Below are 13,899 nucleotides of genomic sequence, written 5' to 3' on the forward strand. Positions count from 1 at the left end.
GGACAAAGCGGCAGAAGGGACTTGAGAGAGTTAAAGAGTTAGAGGACAAGAATGAAAGGGACAAGGCGGTCACAGATTTAATTCTGAGCAGAACGCTCTTGACCTTAATACCTTTACTTCTCTCTGGTCAGAGCTTTGACAGACACTCTTTCAATGTGTACTGCAGATACACACACACACAAAACCCTTCTCACCTTATTTAGGGCGCCTATACTCCTGGAGGAGGCATCGGTGAAGAGTTTGCTGTGCAGGAGCATGACTCTGGCGATGAGGTAGAGGCGCAGGAACATGGGCACGCTCAGCACCATGTCCAGGTCGGCCTCAGCCTGCGACGGCGCGTACGAGAAGGCCAGCCGCGCCCGCCACTGAAACTTGAAGTCTCCTGGCACGGGATGCACCGCGGACACCAGCAGCTCCAGAGAGATCAGCAGAACCCTCTCCATCGTCATGGCGATGCGCCAGTCGTCGGCTCCGTTGTCGATGACGAACAGCTGCAGGGACAGGAAGGACACGAGGAGAGTTTAAAGAGGGAAGGAGTTGCACTTTCTTTTACTGCGTCCCTATGCAACCTTTTCATCATGCTCCTCTCCTGGAACGGGCCACTCGTCAGAACAGCTGAGTGATTTGATGATTAAACAAACCAGCAGCAATTTAGAGTAAATGTTTCTTTTCCTGAGATGTAAAACACCATCCATGCAATCAGTAATCTATTCAGCGCTTTGGCTCATTTGCATATAACCTAAGATTCTTCCTAAAATAAACCAAAGTCATCTGAAGCAGCTTTTTCTCAGAAGAAGGCTACACAATATATTTTCTCATTAAAAAAAAAGTTGTTTGTTTCTATGGCAGTGTCACGAGCAGGACCACTTAAAACATGAATTGAATTGCAGTTTTCCTTCTCTGTGTGTTGGTGTTTCGGGGTCATAATTGCTGTGGTTACTCTTGATATTGTCGCCAAAGCTGTTGTTATAAGGAAGTGGCAAGGTTTCATTAGAGGGCCCTCCTCCAGACGGCGGTGACAGGAGCTGCTGGGGGTGGGTGGGTGGATGGGATGGTGTGGCTGATGAGAGGGGGAAATAGATGGATGAAGTGCAGAGGAACTGAAGAAAATTTGGAGAGACATTTGCCAGTTGATTTTAGATTACAGGAAACCTATTTCCATCTGTTTCTAGCACTAAGAAGGTGTTCCTCTTTTCTGTTCAATGGGTTTCTTCAGAAAAACTGCAAATTGTAAACTGTTTGAGGCATTGATTGAAATCGGTCAACTTTATTACATTTGACTTGCTAAATAGCAATTATGTGCACTTTTACAACACTGAGGAATAAATGATGAGCAAAAAGGTCTTCACGCTTGCAGTGGACAGAAGAGAGCGAGATGTGTGAAATCTCTCCTGAAAAAGAAAGGCTGTGGCACAGCGAGAGAGATGAGGAACTCCCCTGCTGTAAATCTGTTTATCCGGTGTTATACTGCCCAGAGAAACAGCCGGTGCTAACAATTGCTCTTTACCACATGATTCATCTCAAGGGCTTTAAGCACACACAAACATTTATTTAGGAAAACAATAAAACAACAATGACAGGTCAGACCTCAGACCATGACAGCCGGCTGCTGCCACGAGGACCGAAGCTCAGCTGCTTCCTTCACCACCGTTGAATTCACACATTGCATATTTCATTGTTATCTATATCTGGCTCAGCGGGCTGTAAGTGTTTTCCTTGTTCAGCTGTTGTAACATGCGTGTGCACGCATGTGGCCAACATGTTTACACACATATGTAGCCTACGCACACGCCTGAGTCATGTGTAAGCTATCGTTTGAACCAAGGGTCAAACACTGCCTGTATTATTTCATGATTTTAGCGAGCGTGTGTTAGTGTGTGTTTGTGTGTACTGTATTTGTGTGTACTTGTGTATGCCTGAGTGAGTTTGAGGGAGAGTCTGCAGTCCCAGCCTCGTCATGGTGACTGTTGCCAAGGCGACAACATCAAAGAGCAGCCAAGCTTAATTAGGATCCCCAGCGAGAGAGAGAGGGAAGGAGAGAGCAGGAGGAAGAGTCAAAAAGAGAGAAGCGCTGTGAGAGACGAGGCAAGAAGAAAGGAAGAGGAGATACAGGGAATAAGACGGAGAGGTGTGTGTGACAGCGACTGAAGAGGTACACAGAGAGGAAAGCACAGACAGGTTGTCTGACACTTGCAAAGGTTTATGTGTTTAGTCACATTTTCTGGGGACACAAATCTAGTAGCACTGTCACATTACGGGGACTCACCTCCCACTTGGGGACAAAAGGCTGGTTGCCCGAAGGTAAACGACTGCATTTATGCGTTGCGACTTGTTTTCTGGATAAAGTGAGGCTAAGTTTCCAGGAAATGAATGTAAGTAAATGTGACAAAATATACAGAAATACGTTCCTGTTTGTTTACTTGTTGGAGAGTAGGTCACCGAACTTCATGTATATTCATTATGACTTTCAGATCAGAACATTGCTTTTCATCTGCAAACCAGCCATCATTCATCTTCATTCAGTCCTGTCTGTTTCTTTTTCTGTGTCTACCTCCCTGTTTTTCCTCCTTCCAACCATCCTCCACTCCCCTTCCTCCTCTCTCTGAATGACATCTCCCCAAATCAAAACAGAGGTGATGCAGCTTCATGCCACTGGAGGAAATGAGCGGCTCTCCCTTCCTCTTCCCTTCCACTCCTGTCCTGTCCTCCCTCGTGCTCCTGCTGTCGGTCTTTTCCTGGCTAAATCGCCATGAGGAAGGGATAAATATTTAAATTCCATTAGGAAAGTAATCTGTCAATGGGAGTGAGTGAGTGCCACTGCCCCTGCATGGCCAGAGAGGGAGGGGATGAGGGAGGAGGGTTTGGCAAGAGAGAAAATAGGTAGGGATTGTCTTTGTGAATGTGTGTATTTGTGTGTGTGTGTATTTGTGTGTGTGTGTGTGTGTGTGTGTGTGTGTGTGTGTGTGTGTGTGTGTATGTGTGTGTGTGTGTGTGTGTGTGTGTGTGTGTGTGTGTGTGTGTGTGTGTGTGTGTGTGTGTGTGTGTGTGTGTGTGTGTGTGTGTGTGAGGGAGGGAGTCCAAACACAAACTGTCAAGTCTAACAGGAGAGAAACAGGGGGGAAGGTCAGGGAACAGGGAAGCTAAATATACTTGGACGCAAAGAACAAGCCTACGGGGGAAAATAACCAATGCCACAGAAAATCTTCTGATATTTTGTTAATTAAAAAAACCCTGACATCACAGGGCAGAGGGCAGGGGAATTGGAAGGAAACAGGAAGCACAGGGGACAGAAGGAAAGCGTAATAATAGGAAAAACTAAAAAGCACAAGCAGGCCAGTGGGAGACAACACACGTATGAAGATGACAGGTCTCTTCACAGGTGTCTAAGATGAGATTCTCAATTTCAATCATCCCCCACTTGCAATGCATGATGCATGATGGGTTTGTGCCCGCCTCCATCTTTCCTCTTTAGCCTTCCATCCATCCACATGTGCCTCGACCCCTTCCAGGGCCCAGGGCCATCGTACCTCAGTAATCGCGTTACGGCCCTGATTGCAGATGCCTCTCTCATCACGGAAGCAGACTCAGTGCTGGCCAGACTCTGCCGAGAGCACAACCCAGACTTGCAGAGGCAATTCTGCACACATGCAAGCGCACATACACATGCATACACACATTCAGACAGCCCTTTAAACGCAGCACAGACTTTCAAGAAGAGGGAGATGCAGGCAAATCAGCCTCGAATGGGAATATCCCACATGGGGGTCCGACTAAACCTTAGTCTGGGACGGAGACGGCCCTAATCACGGAAAAAGTGACAGAGTGAAAAACTTAAAAGCATGCACGCATAGGTTTGCGCACATAGTGACACCTCTGGGAAATGTCTGGGTCCTACAGCATGGAAATCCCAAGAACAGGCAGATAATAAATAGGGATAGACAAACACAGAATCCCGCACCTAGATATACGTAAATATGCAGAGACGATTACACGATTTCCTTGACTGTATTTGCAGCTTTGAGGGAACACCCCCATTGCCAGTTCTGCACAGACGACAGAAGGAAGGAAAGCAGGTGTTATGGAAGTGAAGAGGAAGTGTTGGAAATTGTGAGAGATGAAGAAAGGCTCAGGGTTTCTGTGTGTGCATTAGCAATGTTGCCTAGTTTGCCACAAGCAGAAATTAAAAAAGCAACTGGAAGAGAGTGAAGAGATAATCCCCCCAATGGTGTCTTGGGACCAGGAATCTCCTTCATTCAGTGCAAATTAAATGAATAAACTACATCTAAAAAAACAGCCAGAGGGAAGCAAGATGCAAGTAGAATCTAAGAAATAAACAATTCCCGGAAATAAGCAAGTTAAATGCTTCTGTCAAGGCTATATCTGAGGAGGGTGCTGTGGTTTACCTCACTGTCATTGTATCTTCCATTATAATTCCCAGGACGGATGTACACAATGCAGAACATGACATCAAGAAACGAGCATCCAAGTGTTGGACATGTCAGAACTGCAGGCTCACTTTGAAGAAAACAAAAAAAAATGAAAGCTACTGTTCCTAATAGCTTCTTCCTGTATTTGAGTTTCTGAGAGTGCCAAGCGTGTGTCTTCTTGATCAATGGACTGCTTCTAAAATCTAACTGAATAACACAGTTCAGCAATGCTTAAAGTGCACTAATGGAGAAATATCCTTCCCTCACACACTCTTTTAGAGTTTCTATTTGATTTATTCCAACAATTCAATTTTTGCCTTTCAGTCTGAATCGGTTGTAAGTGTATTCGCTAAAATGAATCCTTTCATTCAGTTTCTTGTTGTTGGGAAGGTAAAAAATGTCTGAGGAAATGAAGGCTATTGTTGAGCTGGCAGATAAGGGAGTCACACAACAAACCAGCTCATCAAATAAATGCACATGTATGGGCGTCCCTGGATGCTGCATTAAACACATGAAAGATACACTTGCAGTTTTTAAAACAATAAATCTAGTTTGGTTTTGGCCCTATGGATTGTGTGTCTTCTGATCAACAAAAGGGCCACTTAGAAACCGGGGTTCATATAGCTGCATTTCTTGCTCCATCGTTGGATAAACCAATGATTTTGTAATACTCTGTCGGCATTACTCCTGACCTATCTCATTCACTCGCTCTCATTCCCTCGGTGTTAACTCAAACTAATGGCGTGGGGTTGCACAAATTAGATATTCAATCACAGCTCTCTCACAATGTCTCCCGAGTTCATGGAGGCGATAACAATCTATGCTCAAATTCTAATAATATCTGCATGATAATAGTCTCCATCCGTTATCTGATGTCTTAACCACGTAACAGAGAATCAGTGGAGATTACAAATGAAAAAAACAAAATGCAAGGTTAAACTCACTTGTAAAAGATACTGATTCATAATCCACACAATACTATTGCTGGTTGATGTTGAAGAGTTAATAAAGTGATAAAGTGTTTAAGCCTTGATCATATTGTGTTTTCAGTCTATTCCACTCTAATGCTCAGATAAATCACCAGGCCAGTGTGTTATGTGTGTAAATATACAATAAGCTGTATGTCATCTTCTTGCTATCGATCTTGCTTGAAGATTTTGAAAAGGTAGGTACAAACTAAATGATGTGTCGTAGTCAAGCAGGAATATGGTAACGTTACCATGGTAACATTGTTCAAATCAATACAATCTTGACTGCAACAACAATTTTTACAAGTGTTTCTATCTTTAATACGTTCATTTAAATCTTATGCGAAATGTGGCAACAATGCATACAGTATACATAATAGTGTAAATTAATGTTTAAAAAGTGTTCTCATTCTCAAAAACAATGTTTAAATGTACGGATTAAATCTGATTAAGCCCCACTCCATTAATTTAGTATTGCAGCCCAGCACACTGTTGCACTCCTGATGGACAGTTAAAAAAAAAACGTATCTAGCAGAGATACAAAGGAAATGTCATACACTTGTCAAAACCTGATCCCTACATTATCCACAATGGATTTTGACAGCTGACAAACTCAGTCATAGATTTGGGTGTAGCCTTTGTAGCCTCGAGGTTTTGTAAACTCTCAAAAATGTTTTCACTTTCAAACATCTTTCTTTGGGTTTTCTACAGTTCTCCTTGAAAGATAGTATACAGTACATTCTCTGGAATCTGTGTAAATGCGTTTTTTCTAAAGACATTTTAAAAGAACTACTAACAGAAAACACTCTTACATTGATGAAAGCAACAGTGCACCCAACTGAACTGTTTGGAAATGATTGACTCACTACACATTAAATGCCATAACTTTTTCCCCCGAGCCAGAGCCAGCAAAGTCTGGTGGTCAGTTACAGCCGACCCTTTCCAAAAAAGGACATGTACAGTACATTCTAGGAATATTATAATTACCAGTTATTTATGTGTCTTATTCTTATGTCAGCACAGTTTTCTCTGGTCACTGCTTTATAAACACAAGCAACATCACTAGGCTTTAATTGTACTACATAGTTATCAGTATATTAATCAATTAAGAAAATTCCCATAATGAAAAGAAACTCATCCCATTCATCAGAATTGCAGGCAAAATCAACGTAACTAAATCCCCGACATCTTTGATTTATTGTACCGTTAATGCGGTAAAGGGTCTAAACCCAACTGTGCAGCAACACTGACACAAACTAATAAGTATATTGTAAACAATGATGAAATGGTAACTCAGAGATCATTTCATTGTTATCCAATGAGATCCCCAGCTGAATTTCAGGAGGATTTTAGGGATTAGCTCGCTCAAAGAAGTATGTGAGAACAACCAAGAGAGCAAGACAGACTTGATACATTTCACAATCAGAAGCCATCCCATCAAAATGTTGGAACATGAATGATAACTGTGACGATCAAACATTGGGGTATTTTAACAGCAAATAGAACGCCGTAAAATAATGTTGGAAGGGTTTGTCAATGTGATAATTTATGCTACGCTAATATTAACAATAAACAAATGAAAATCAAAGTTGAATTGAAATGCTGAATTTCTTTTTGTTATCATTTTTTAAAACTTTTGGCCAGGATTTTCCATTTTCTGGTATCAAAATGAAAGAAATAAAAACTAAATGAAACGTGTTTGATGTCAGCCCCCTGTAACAAAAAGCTTTCCCCTTTTGCGTCACGATCTTCTTTCTTGAAACAAGCTCTCATTTGCTTGAGAACAATTATTTCTCTTCCATAACAAGATAATTACTGTCAATAGTTAACAAGAACATTGATCTCCCCCCTTTCCCCCTTATTCCATGCTGAGCACAATTGGTTTGGGCTGTCCCCTGGCAGATTAGAAGAGACAGTGAAGATGAAGAGAGGGGAGGAAGGGAAGAAGCATCCAAAGAGGGACGATACGAGAGATGAATGAAAACGGGGACAAGATAAAAGGCAACAAAAAAAGACAGTGAGGGTTTTAAGAGGGTGAGGATAGCAGGAGAGTGTGGAAGTACCACCGGATAGGGGTAAATAGGTGAGAAGCTGGATGCTGAGTAGCAGGAGAGTAGTCAGGAAGAAAGGATCTGAAACTCACAACATTTCATTGAAGCCCTGTGAAGAAAAAGGAAGACAGATGTAATCTGATAATGACGAAGAAGCAGAAGGAGAAAGAAAGAAAAAAGAAAGAAACAGAGAAGCACACTGATGGTGGTAAACAAAAAGTACTGTGAGATAAAAGACATGAGGAGGGAGAGAGAAAGGAGGTATAAATGCAAGCTAAATCATTCTGATCTCTAGGCTCTCTGCCTCTCCTACCTTCTGTGCAAATGTGTGTGTGTGTGTGTGTGTGTGTGTGTGTGTGTGTGTGTGTGTGTGTGTGTGTGTGTGTGTGTGTGTGTGTGTGTTTGTGTGTGCATGTGCATGTACATGTAATATCCTGTTACATGCTGGGCAAAACGCTCCAGCAGAGTGTGTCATAATCTAAGAATGAGATCTTTATTGAACAATGCCTGTCATTTTGCACAGCATTACTTCTCTTGGGGTGTATCTGCGTGTGTTTGTGTTCGTCCCATCCACCGCTAAAAGCAGGGACACATGGAGACGTGTTATACTGCTCATATATAAGCAAACAGGCTCGGCATCGGCTGGCAGGGATTGAATAATAAAACCAACATGGATGTAATGAAACGTGTGTATTGCTCGAGGCGCAGCCTATATGTGAGCAGGCAACTGTCAGAGCCAGGCTAGCTGTTTAATACTGCTTCCAACTGTAGGCCACTTTTCAGCATTTAAACCCATATGCTTCCTTCAGGAGTGGACCGAAAACACAGCTGAAAGAGGAAGAATATTGAACAAGCAAGTGGGAGCACGACTCCAAAGAAGAACATATGTTACCCCTTACAGCTGAATGTGTAAGCAAGCAGCTGTTTTATAATAAATATCAACTTGAAAGCTGTTCAAATATATCAATGTTTTGTTTAGAGGTTTCTTTCACTGCCACCTGTGACAGTTTAGTTGTTGTGCAATAAGGAATTATCACCAGCATTTCAAATGTGCTGCTCTTTGGTTTCACCTCTTAATAAAGCGGTTAAAACCTGATTATCTGACTGCAATGTCACTGTGTTCCCAGGTTAGTGTTATCATAACCAATAGAAATGATGGCCAAAACTACAAAATAATACAAGCTGTAATAAACCAGGATAATCCCTTGAGCTGTCTGCTGCCAGAGAGTAAAAAAAAATTCTTATAATTTATCACCATCCTCACTCTAGTTATTATCAAAAGTGATTTGGGGATATATCAAATCTTCACCTCCCCCACCCCGCTGCCATTTCCATCCATATCTTCATCGCACTCCTCCTGAAACTTCATTTAATAAAAGGAATGATTTCTCAAAGAGATTAACAGAAGGCCACAGGCCCTTACAGTATCAATCTTTTCTTCTCCCATCGGTATGAGTGTGCCTGTCACGTGAGCCAGCCACAGTGAGCGTGGGAGGATGACTGACTCCATATGTGAAACTGACATCAAACTTCTGCGCAAAGATGAGGGCTATTTATCAATGAAGGCTCAATCTTCATCCTTAAACACAGGCATCGTTGTGAATCTTAATACAAAGCGGCTGCCTGTTACAGACATAAGGCCAGTCTATCTGCCCCTTTGTGGGGCAGTGAATAAGCAATGGCCATCAAGTTATTGATCTACAGACTGAGAGCCTCAGAGCAGCAAGCATCAGAACTCGCTGTAGCTGTAATAGACATTTCCAGCAACATCCAAGCTGCGATTTGATGAAAAAAAGTCACAGCATTAAACTAATACGGGGAGAGATGGATGAGTGTTGCTCTGTGGTTTAGCTGGTGGGAGTAATAGCTGGTGTGGGGGCCCTTTTGGGTCTGATTCCCGCAAGGCTCCCATAAATAGTCAATGTGCATCGATTGCAAATGGCTTCAGATGAAAACTCAGGCTAAATGACCGAGGTACCATTATATTAGTGAAATGACAAAAAGCAAAGCAGATATCAGGAAGCATGAAAGCATTTTCTGATTGATTGTTTCAGCCTTAGAAGAGGTTGAAGTTATGTGTGTGTTTGTGTGGCTTGCATGTGTGTGTGTGTGTGTATTTATATGTTTATGTGTGTATTAATCTATTGAAAGACAGGGTCGTTATTGGCTGAGTGTGTATTCAACATTCGGTTTCAGACTGTTGTTTCGATCCCACAAAGACGCTCATTATAGTCATTAATGGACTGGAGCTGACACACACCTGGGTCTCTTGGTCTATGTCAGGAGTTGGAGGGAGACCACATTATGTGTTCTCTTTTACAGAGCTAATATGTGCATCGACTAATGTTAAACGAAAACCAATCCTTAACAAAAAAAGGTGAAGGCATTAAAGAAGTTGCCGTCATTTTGGTTAATACAGTACGAGAATATTGATACAATTCAAATGTATCACCTACCACAAAGGAAATGTGTAAACAAATCTATTTTAGGGCAAGGGTAACAACAAAGTGTTTTGCAGACGGTCACAGGGTGAGAGCAAAAACAGTCTATGTATTTTCTTCTGATTGAATCAGAAAGGAAAATGATTGTTCAGTATTTAACATCTAAATCAGCTAATATTATAAAGCACAATCAGAGGCCAGGACTGTTTTTATATAAAGCCCGGAACTGATTGGACGGAATGTGCACGCCATCCCAGGCACCACAGTTTGGAGGAGAAGACGACAGCCTCCACGTGGCCTCCTCTGCAAGTAACAAGAAATGGTGCAAGACCAACTTGTGAAACTAATGTCGCCAACCAAACGTCGAGCTGGCAGGCTTAGGACCGGCGGGATGACTGAGGCCTGTCAGTGCTTCAACTCAATGTCGAGGGCCTAACAACCGCCAAACTCGAAGTCCTGCGTCACCTGGCTGATTCCAACGGGGCAGCGGTTCTGCTCCTGCAGGAGACACACTGCACATCAGACAACATCCTCAAGATCCCTGGGTTCCATCTCGCTGGGTCCATCTACAGCAAGCAACACGGTGTGGCAACGTTTGTCCGGACTGAAATAAGCTGGTCAGCCAGTAGCCAATCCCCACCAGGCTCTAACATCGAGTGGCTGGTTACAAAAATCCAGGAAACATCAGTCGTCAACGTATATAATAACTGCACCCGCCATCTATGCAGGTGACTTCAACTGTCAGCACACAGACTGGGGTTACAACCACACAACACCTAATGGAGTGGCACTGAGTGAATGGGCCTCCAACACTGATGCGCTGCTGCTGTATGATCCCAAGGAGCCTCCAACCTTCTTCTCTGCACGCTGGAACACCTCCACCAACCCGGACCTGGCCTTCGCCATATGCCACAGTAACGACCCGAAACCGGAGAGACGCGTCCTGGACAGGTTTCCCCGCTCACATCACCGACCATCCATCATTAAAGACATATTACTGGTGGAACCGGTACCAGGGAAACCCGTCAAGCGATGGAACTTCCGAAAGGCCAACTGGGAGTCGTATGCTGAGGAGACTGAAAGAAGGTCAGCTGGCCTGCCAGACCCAGACACAGCCGACCTGGATGCGGCCTATGCAGCCTACTGCCAGGTCCTCCTGGGTGCGGCAAAGAAGACCATCCCACGTGGCTATAACAGGAATTACATCCCAGGTTGGGACGAGGAATGCAGCCACCTTCTGTGTGACCACCAGAGGGCTAGCTCCAGAGAAGAGGTGGATGTGACTGCAGCAGCACTGCTCAAGAAGCTGGATATCACCCGCAGGGCCAGATGGACAGAGGTCGTTCAATCAATCGACTTCACCCATTCTAGTCGCAAGGCGTGGCAGACCATCAACCAGCTCACAGGCAGAAATACAACACCCCACAGCTGCCCAGTCACAGCAAACGCCATCGCATCCCAGCTCCTGAAGAACGGCCACTTCCCGGATGCTGACAAAGCCTTTGCTCGACTGAAATCGCGTGAGGTGTCTTGCATCTCGGGAGCGGCCAGTGTTGATTCCAACCTCTCGGGAGAATTCACAGCAGAGGAACTCAGTGAGGCCATGAGCAAGCTCAAGCCATGCAAATCCCCTGGCCGTAACAACATCCACCCGGAGTTCGTCATCCACCAGAGCACAACAACATCTGGCTGGCTCTGTGCTTTCTATACATCATGCTACCAGAGATTAAAGCTCCCAAAGACTTGGCGCCGTGCCTCTGTCATAGCTCTGCCGAAGCCAAATAAATCTGCAGAAGACCCCAAGTGATACAGACCAATCTCGTTGCTCTGTTTCCCATTTAAGATCTTGGAGAGGATGATCCATAGCCGCATCGACCCAGTGGTGGACTCACAGCTCCCACGGGAACAAGCTGGTTTCCATCGTGGAAGATCAACAGCAGACCAGGTAACGCTACTCTGTCAGGACATCGAGGACAGCTTCCAGGACAATGAGAAAGCTGAGGTAGTGTACCTGGATCTGACTGCTGCATATGACACCGTGTGGCACTGGGGACTCCACCTGAAGCTGCTGAGGACAATACCGGACCGCCACATGGTGAAGTTCATCATGGAGACACTTTCCAACCGTAGCTTCATCCTCCAGACCAGCAGTGGCCAGTGCAGTAGGCTCAGAAGACTGAAGAACGGGGTACCGCAGGGGTCTGTTCTTTCGCCGATGCTGTTCAATATTTACATCCACGACCTACCTGATACAGCATCCAGAAAATATGGCTACGCAGACGATCTTGCCATCATGCTGAGCCGACCAACGTGGAAGGCGATGGAAGAGGGTCTTAACGAAGACATGTTTGCACACTACTAGCATACTTTCGAAGGTGGCGTCTACAGCTCAGCGTCGGAAAGACAGTCGCAGCGGCATACCACCTTAGCACCAGAGAAGCCAGGAGGGAACTTTAGGTGCGCGTCAACAACAAATGTCTGGAGGTCCAGCAACCCCCGAAGTATCTTGGATTCCGGCTGATCTGCCGCCTCGCTGGAACAACCTGGGGAGCCTCCGCTAAGACACTGCGAATATCCACTCAAGCCCTGGTCTTCTCTGTAGCGGAATACTGCACCCCAGTCTGGAGCAGAAGCCCTCATGCGAGAAAGGTTGACGTGGCTATCAATATCTCCCTCCGAATAATAACTGGATGCTTAAAGCCTACCCCTGTGTCCCTCTTGCCAGTCCTTGCGGGAATAGCACCGGCCGGCCTCCGACGGGAGGCTGCCACTCTCGCCCTGGCCAGGAAGGCACAAAAGTATGATTGGCACATCCTGCACAACACCACAATAACACCAGCACCTCCAAGGAGACTCAAGTCCCACCACCCCTACAACAAAGCAGTACAAGAGATGCTCAACTCCACCTCTGAGGACATCCCCAGAGATGCATGGTTGGCAGCAGCTTGGAAGCAGGAGTAGGAGTCAGCCGGGCCCTCCCGAATCTACCGTTACATCTTGGACCCAGGAGATGGCGCCATTGAAGGAGACGACCTACCGCGCCGGCAGTGGACCACTCTGAACCGTCTACGAACTGGGGTCGGTCGCTTTAAAACATCGATGAAGACGTGGGGCTTGGCGGACAGCGCGGCATGCGAGTGCGGTGACCCTGAGCAGACCGCTGACCATATAATCACCATCTGCCCCTTATATAGACCACCCTCGAAAGCTAGCCTCTTCGACCTAGGACCAGAGATGCGGGCATGGCTACACGACACCGAGTTGGACCTCTAACGTTACACAAAAGAAGAAGAAGAAGATCCCAGACACCGACAACGAGCAAAGCCAGTGAACAGCAGCTTCAACCAGAGTGACTGCATGTTTTCCATAATAGACCCAGGATTTCCACTAAGTATACGCTTCAGCAATTTATTAGCTTAGCATAGCATACAGTCTGTAAGCAAAGGGAAACAGCTAGTGTGTCTTCTTTTGAAGTTAAATGTCTTCCTTCCAGCATCTATAATGTTCAATAATTAAAGAAAAGGGTTTAAGAGTGTATAACTACTTTTTGGCCAGACAATGTGACTTTCTGCAGGATTGCAATAGTCGTGCACATAACATAACCCTTCGCAAAACCACAAATTGTACTTCTGACACTTTAACTATATTTTTATGGCATATGATAGCTTTTGTACAATTTAACAAACAAGATGTATTGTGTTAACTAGTGAGCTTCTTGATTTTGATACAGATTAGATACAGTGCTTCCAGTCTTTATGCTAAGCTAAGCTATTGGCCTCAGTCATTGTCATCACAGAGTATTGGTGATCTTACACGTTTTAGCAAAGCTAAGCAACTAAAGCTACCAAAATGTGGAACACCTGCCAGTGAGTTGGTCTGTGTCAGTGTGTATGTGCATGTGTGTTTTTACCTGAACTTCCCGAGCATGGTAGGCTATGATGAGGCCCAGCAGTATGACCGTGGATAGGCTGATCAGACACTTCAAGGCCAGAGAATACATGGAGCTCTGTAG

General features: G+C 44.7%; 1 protein-coding gene across 1 annotated transcript in view; it reads right to left on the reverse strand.

Annotated features, from left to right (window-relative positions):
• Window positions 1-13,899, reverse strand: part of kcnn3 (potassium intermediate/small conductance calcium-activated channel, subfamily N, member 3) — a 41,181-nt gene that overhangs the window by 21,409 nt on the left and 5,873 nt on the right. Inside the window, 2 exon segments of the mRNA XM_079640146.1 lie at window positions 195-491; window positions 13,798-13,893. Coding sequence (XP_079496272.1) covers window positions 195-491; window positions 13,798-13,893 — 393 coding nt within the window.

The sequence above is a fragment of the Notothenia rossii genome, assembly GCF_949606895.1.
Source record: "Notothenia rossii genome assembly, chromosome: 7".
Classification (NCBI taxonomy): domain Eukaryota; kingdom Metazoa; phylum Chordata; class Actinopteri; order Perciformes; family Nototheniidae; genus Notothenia; species Notothenia rossii.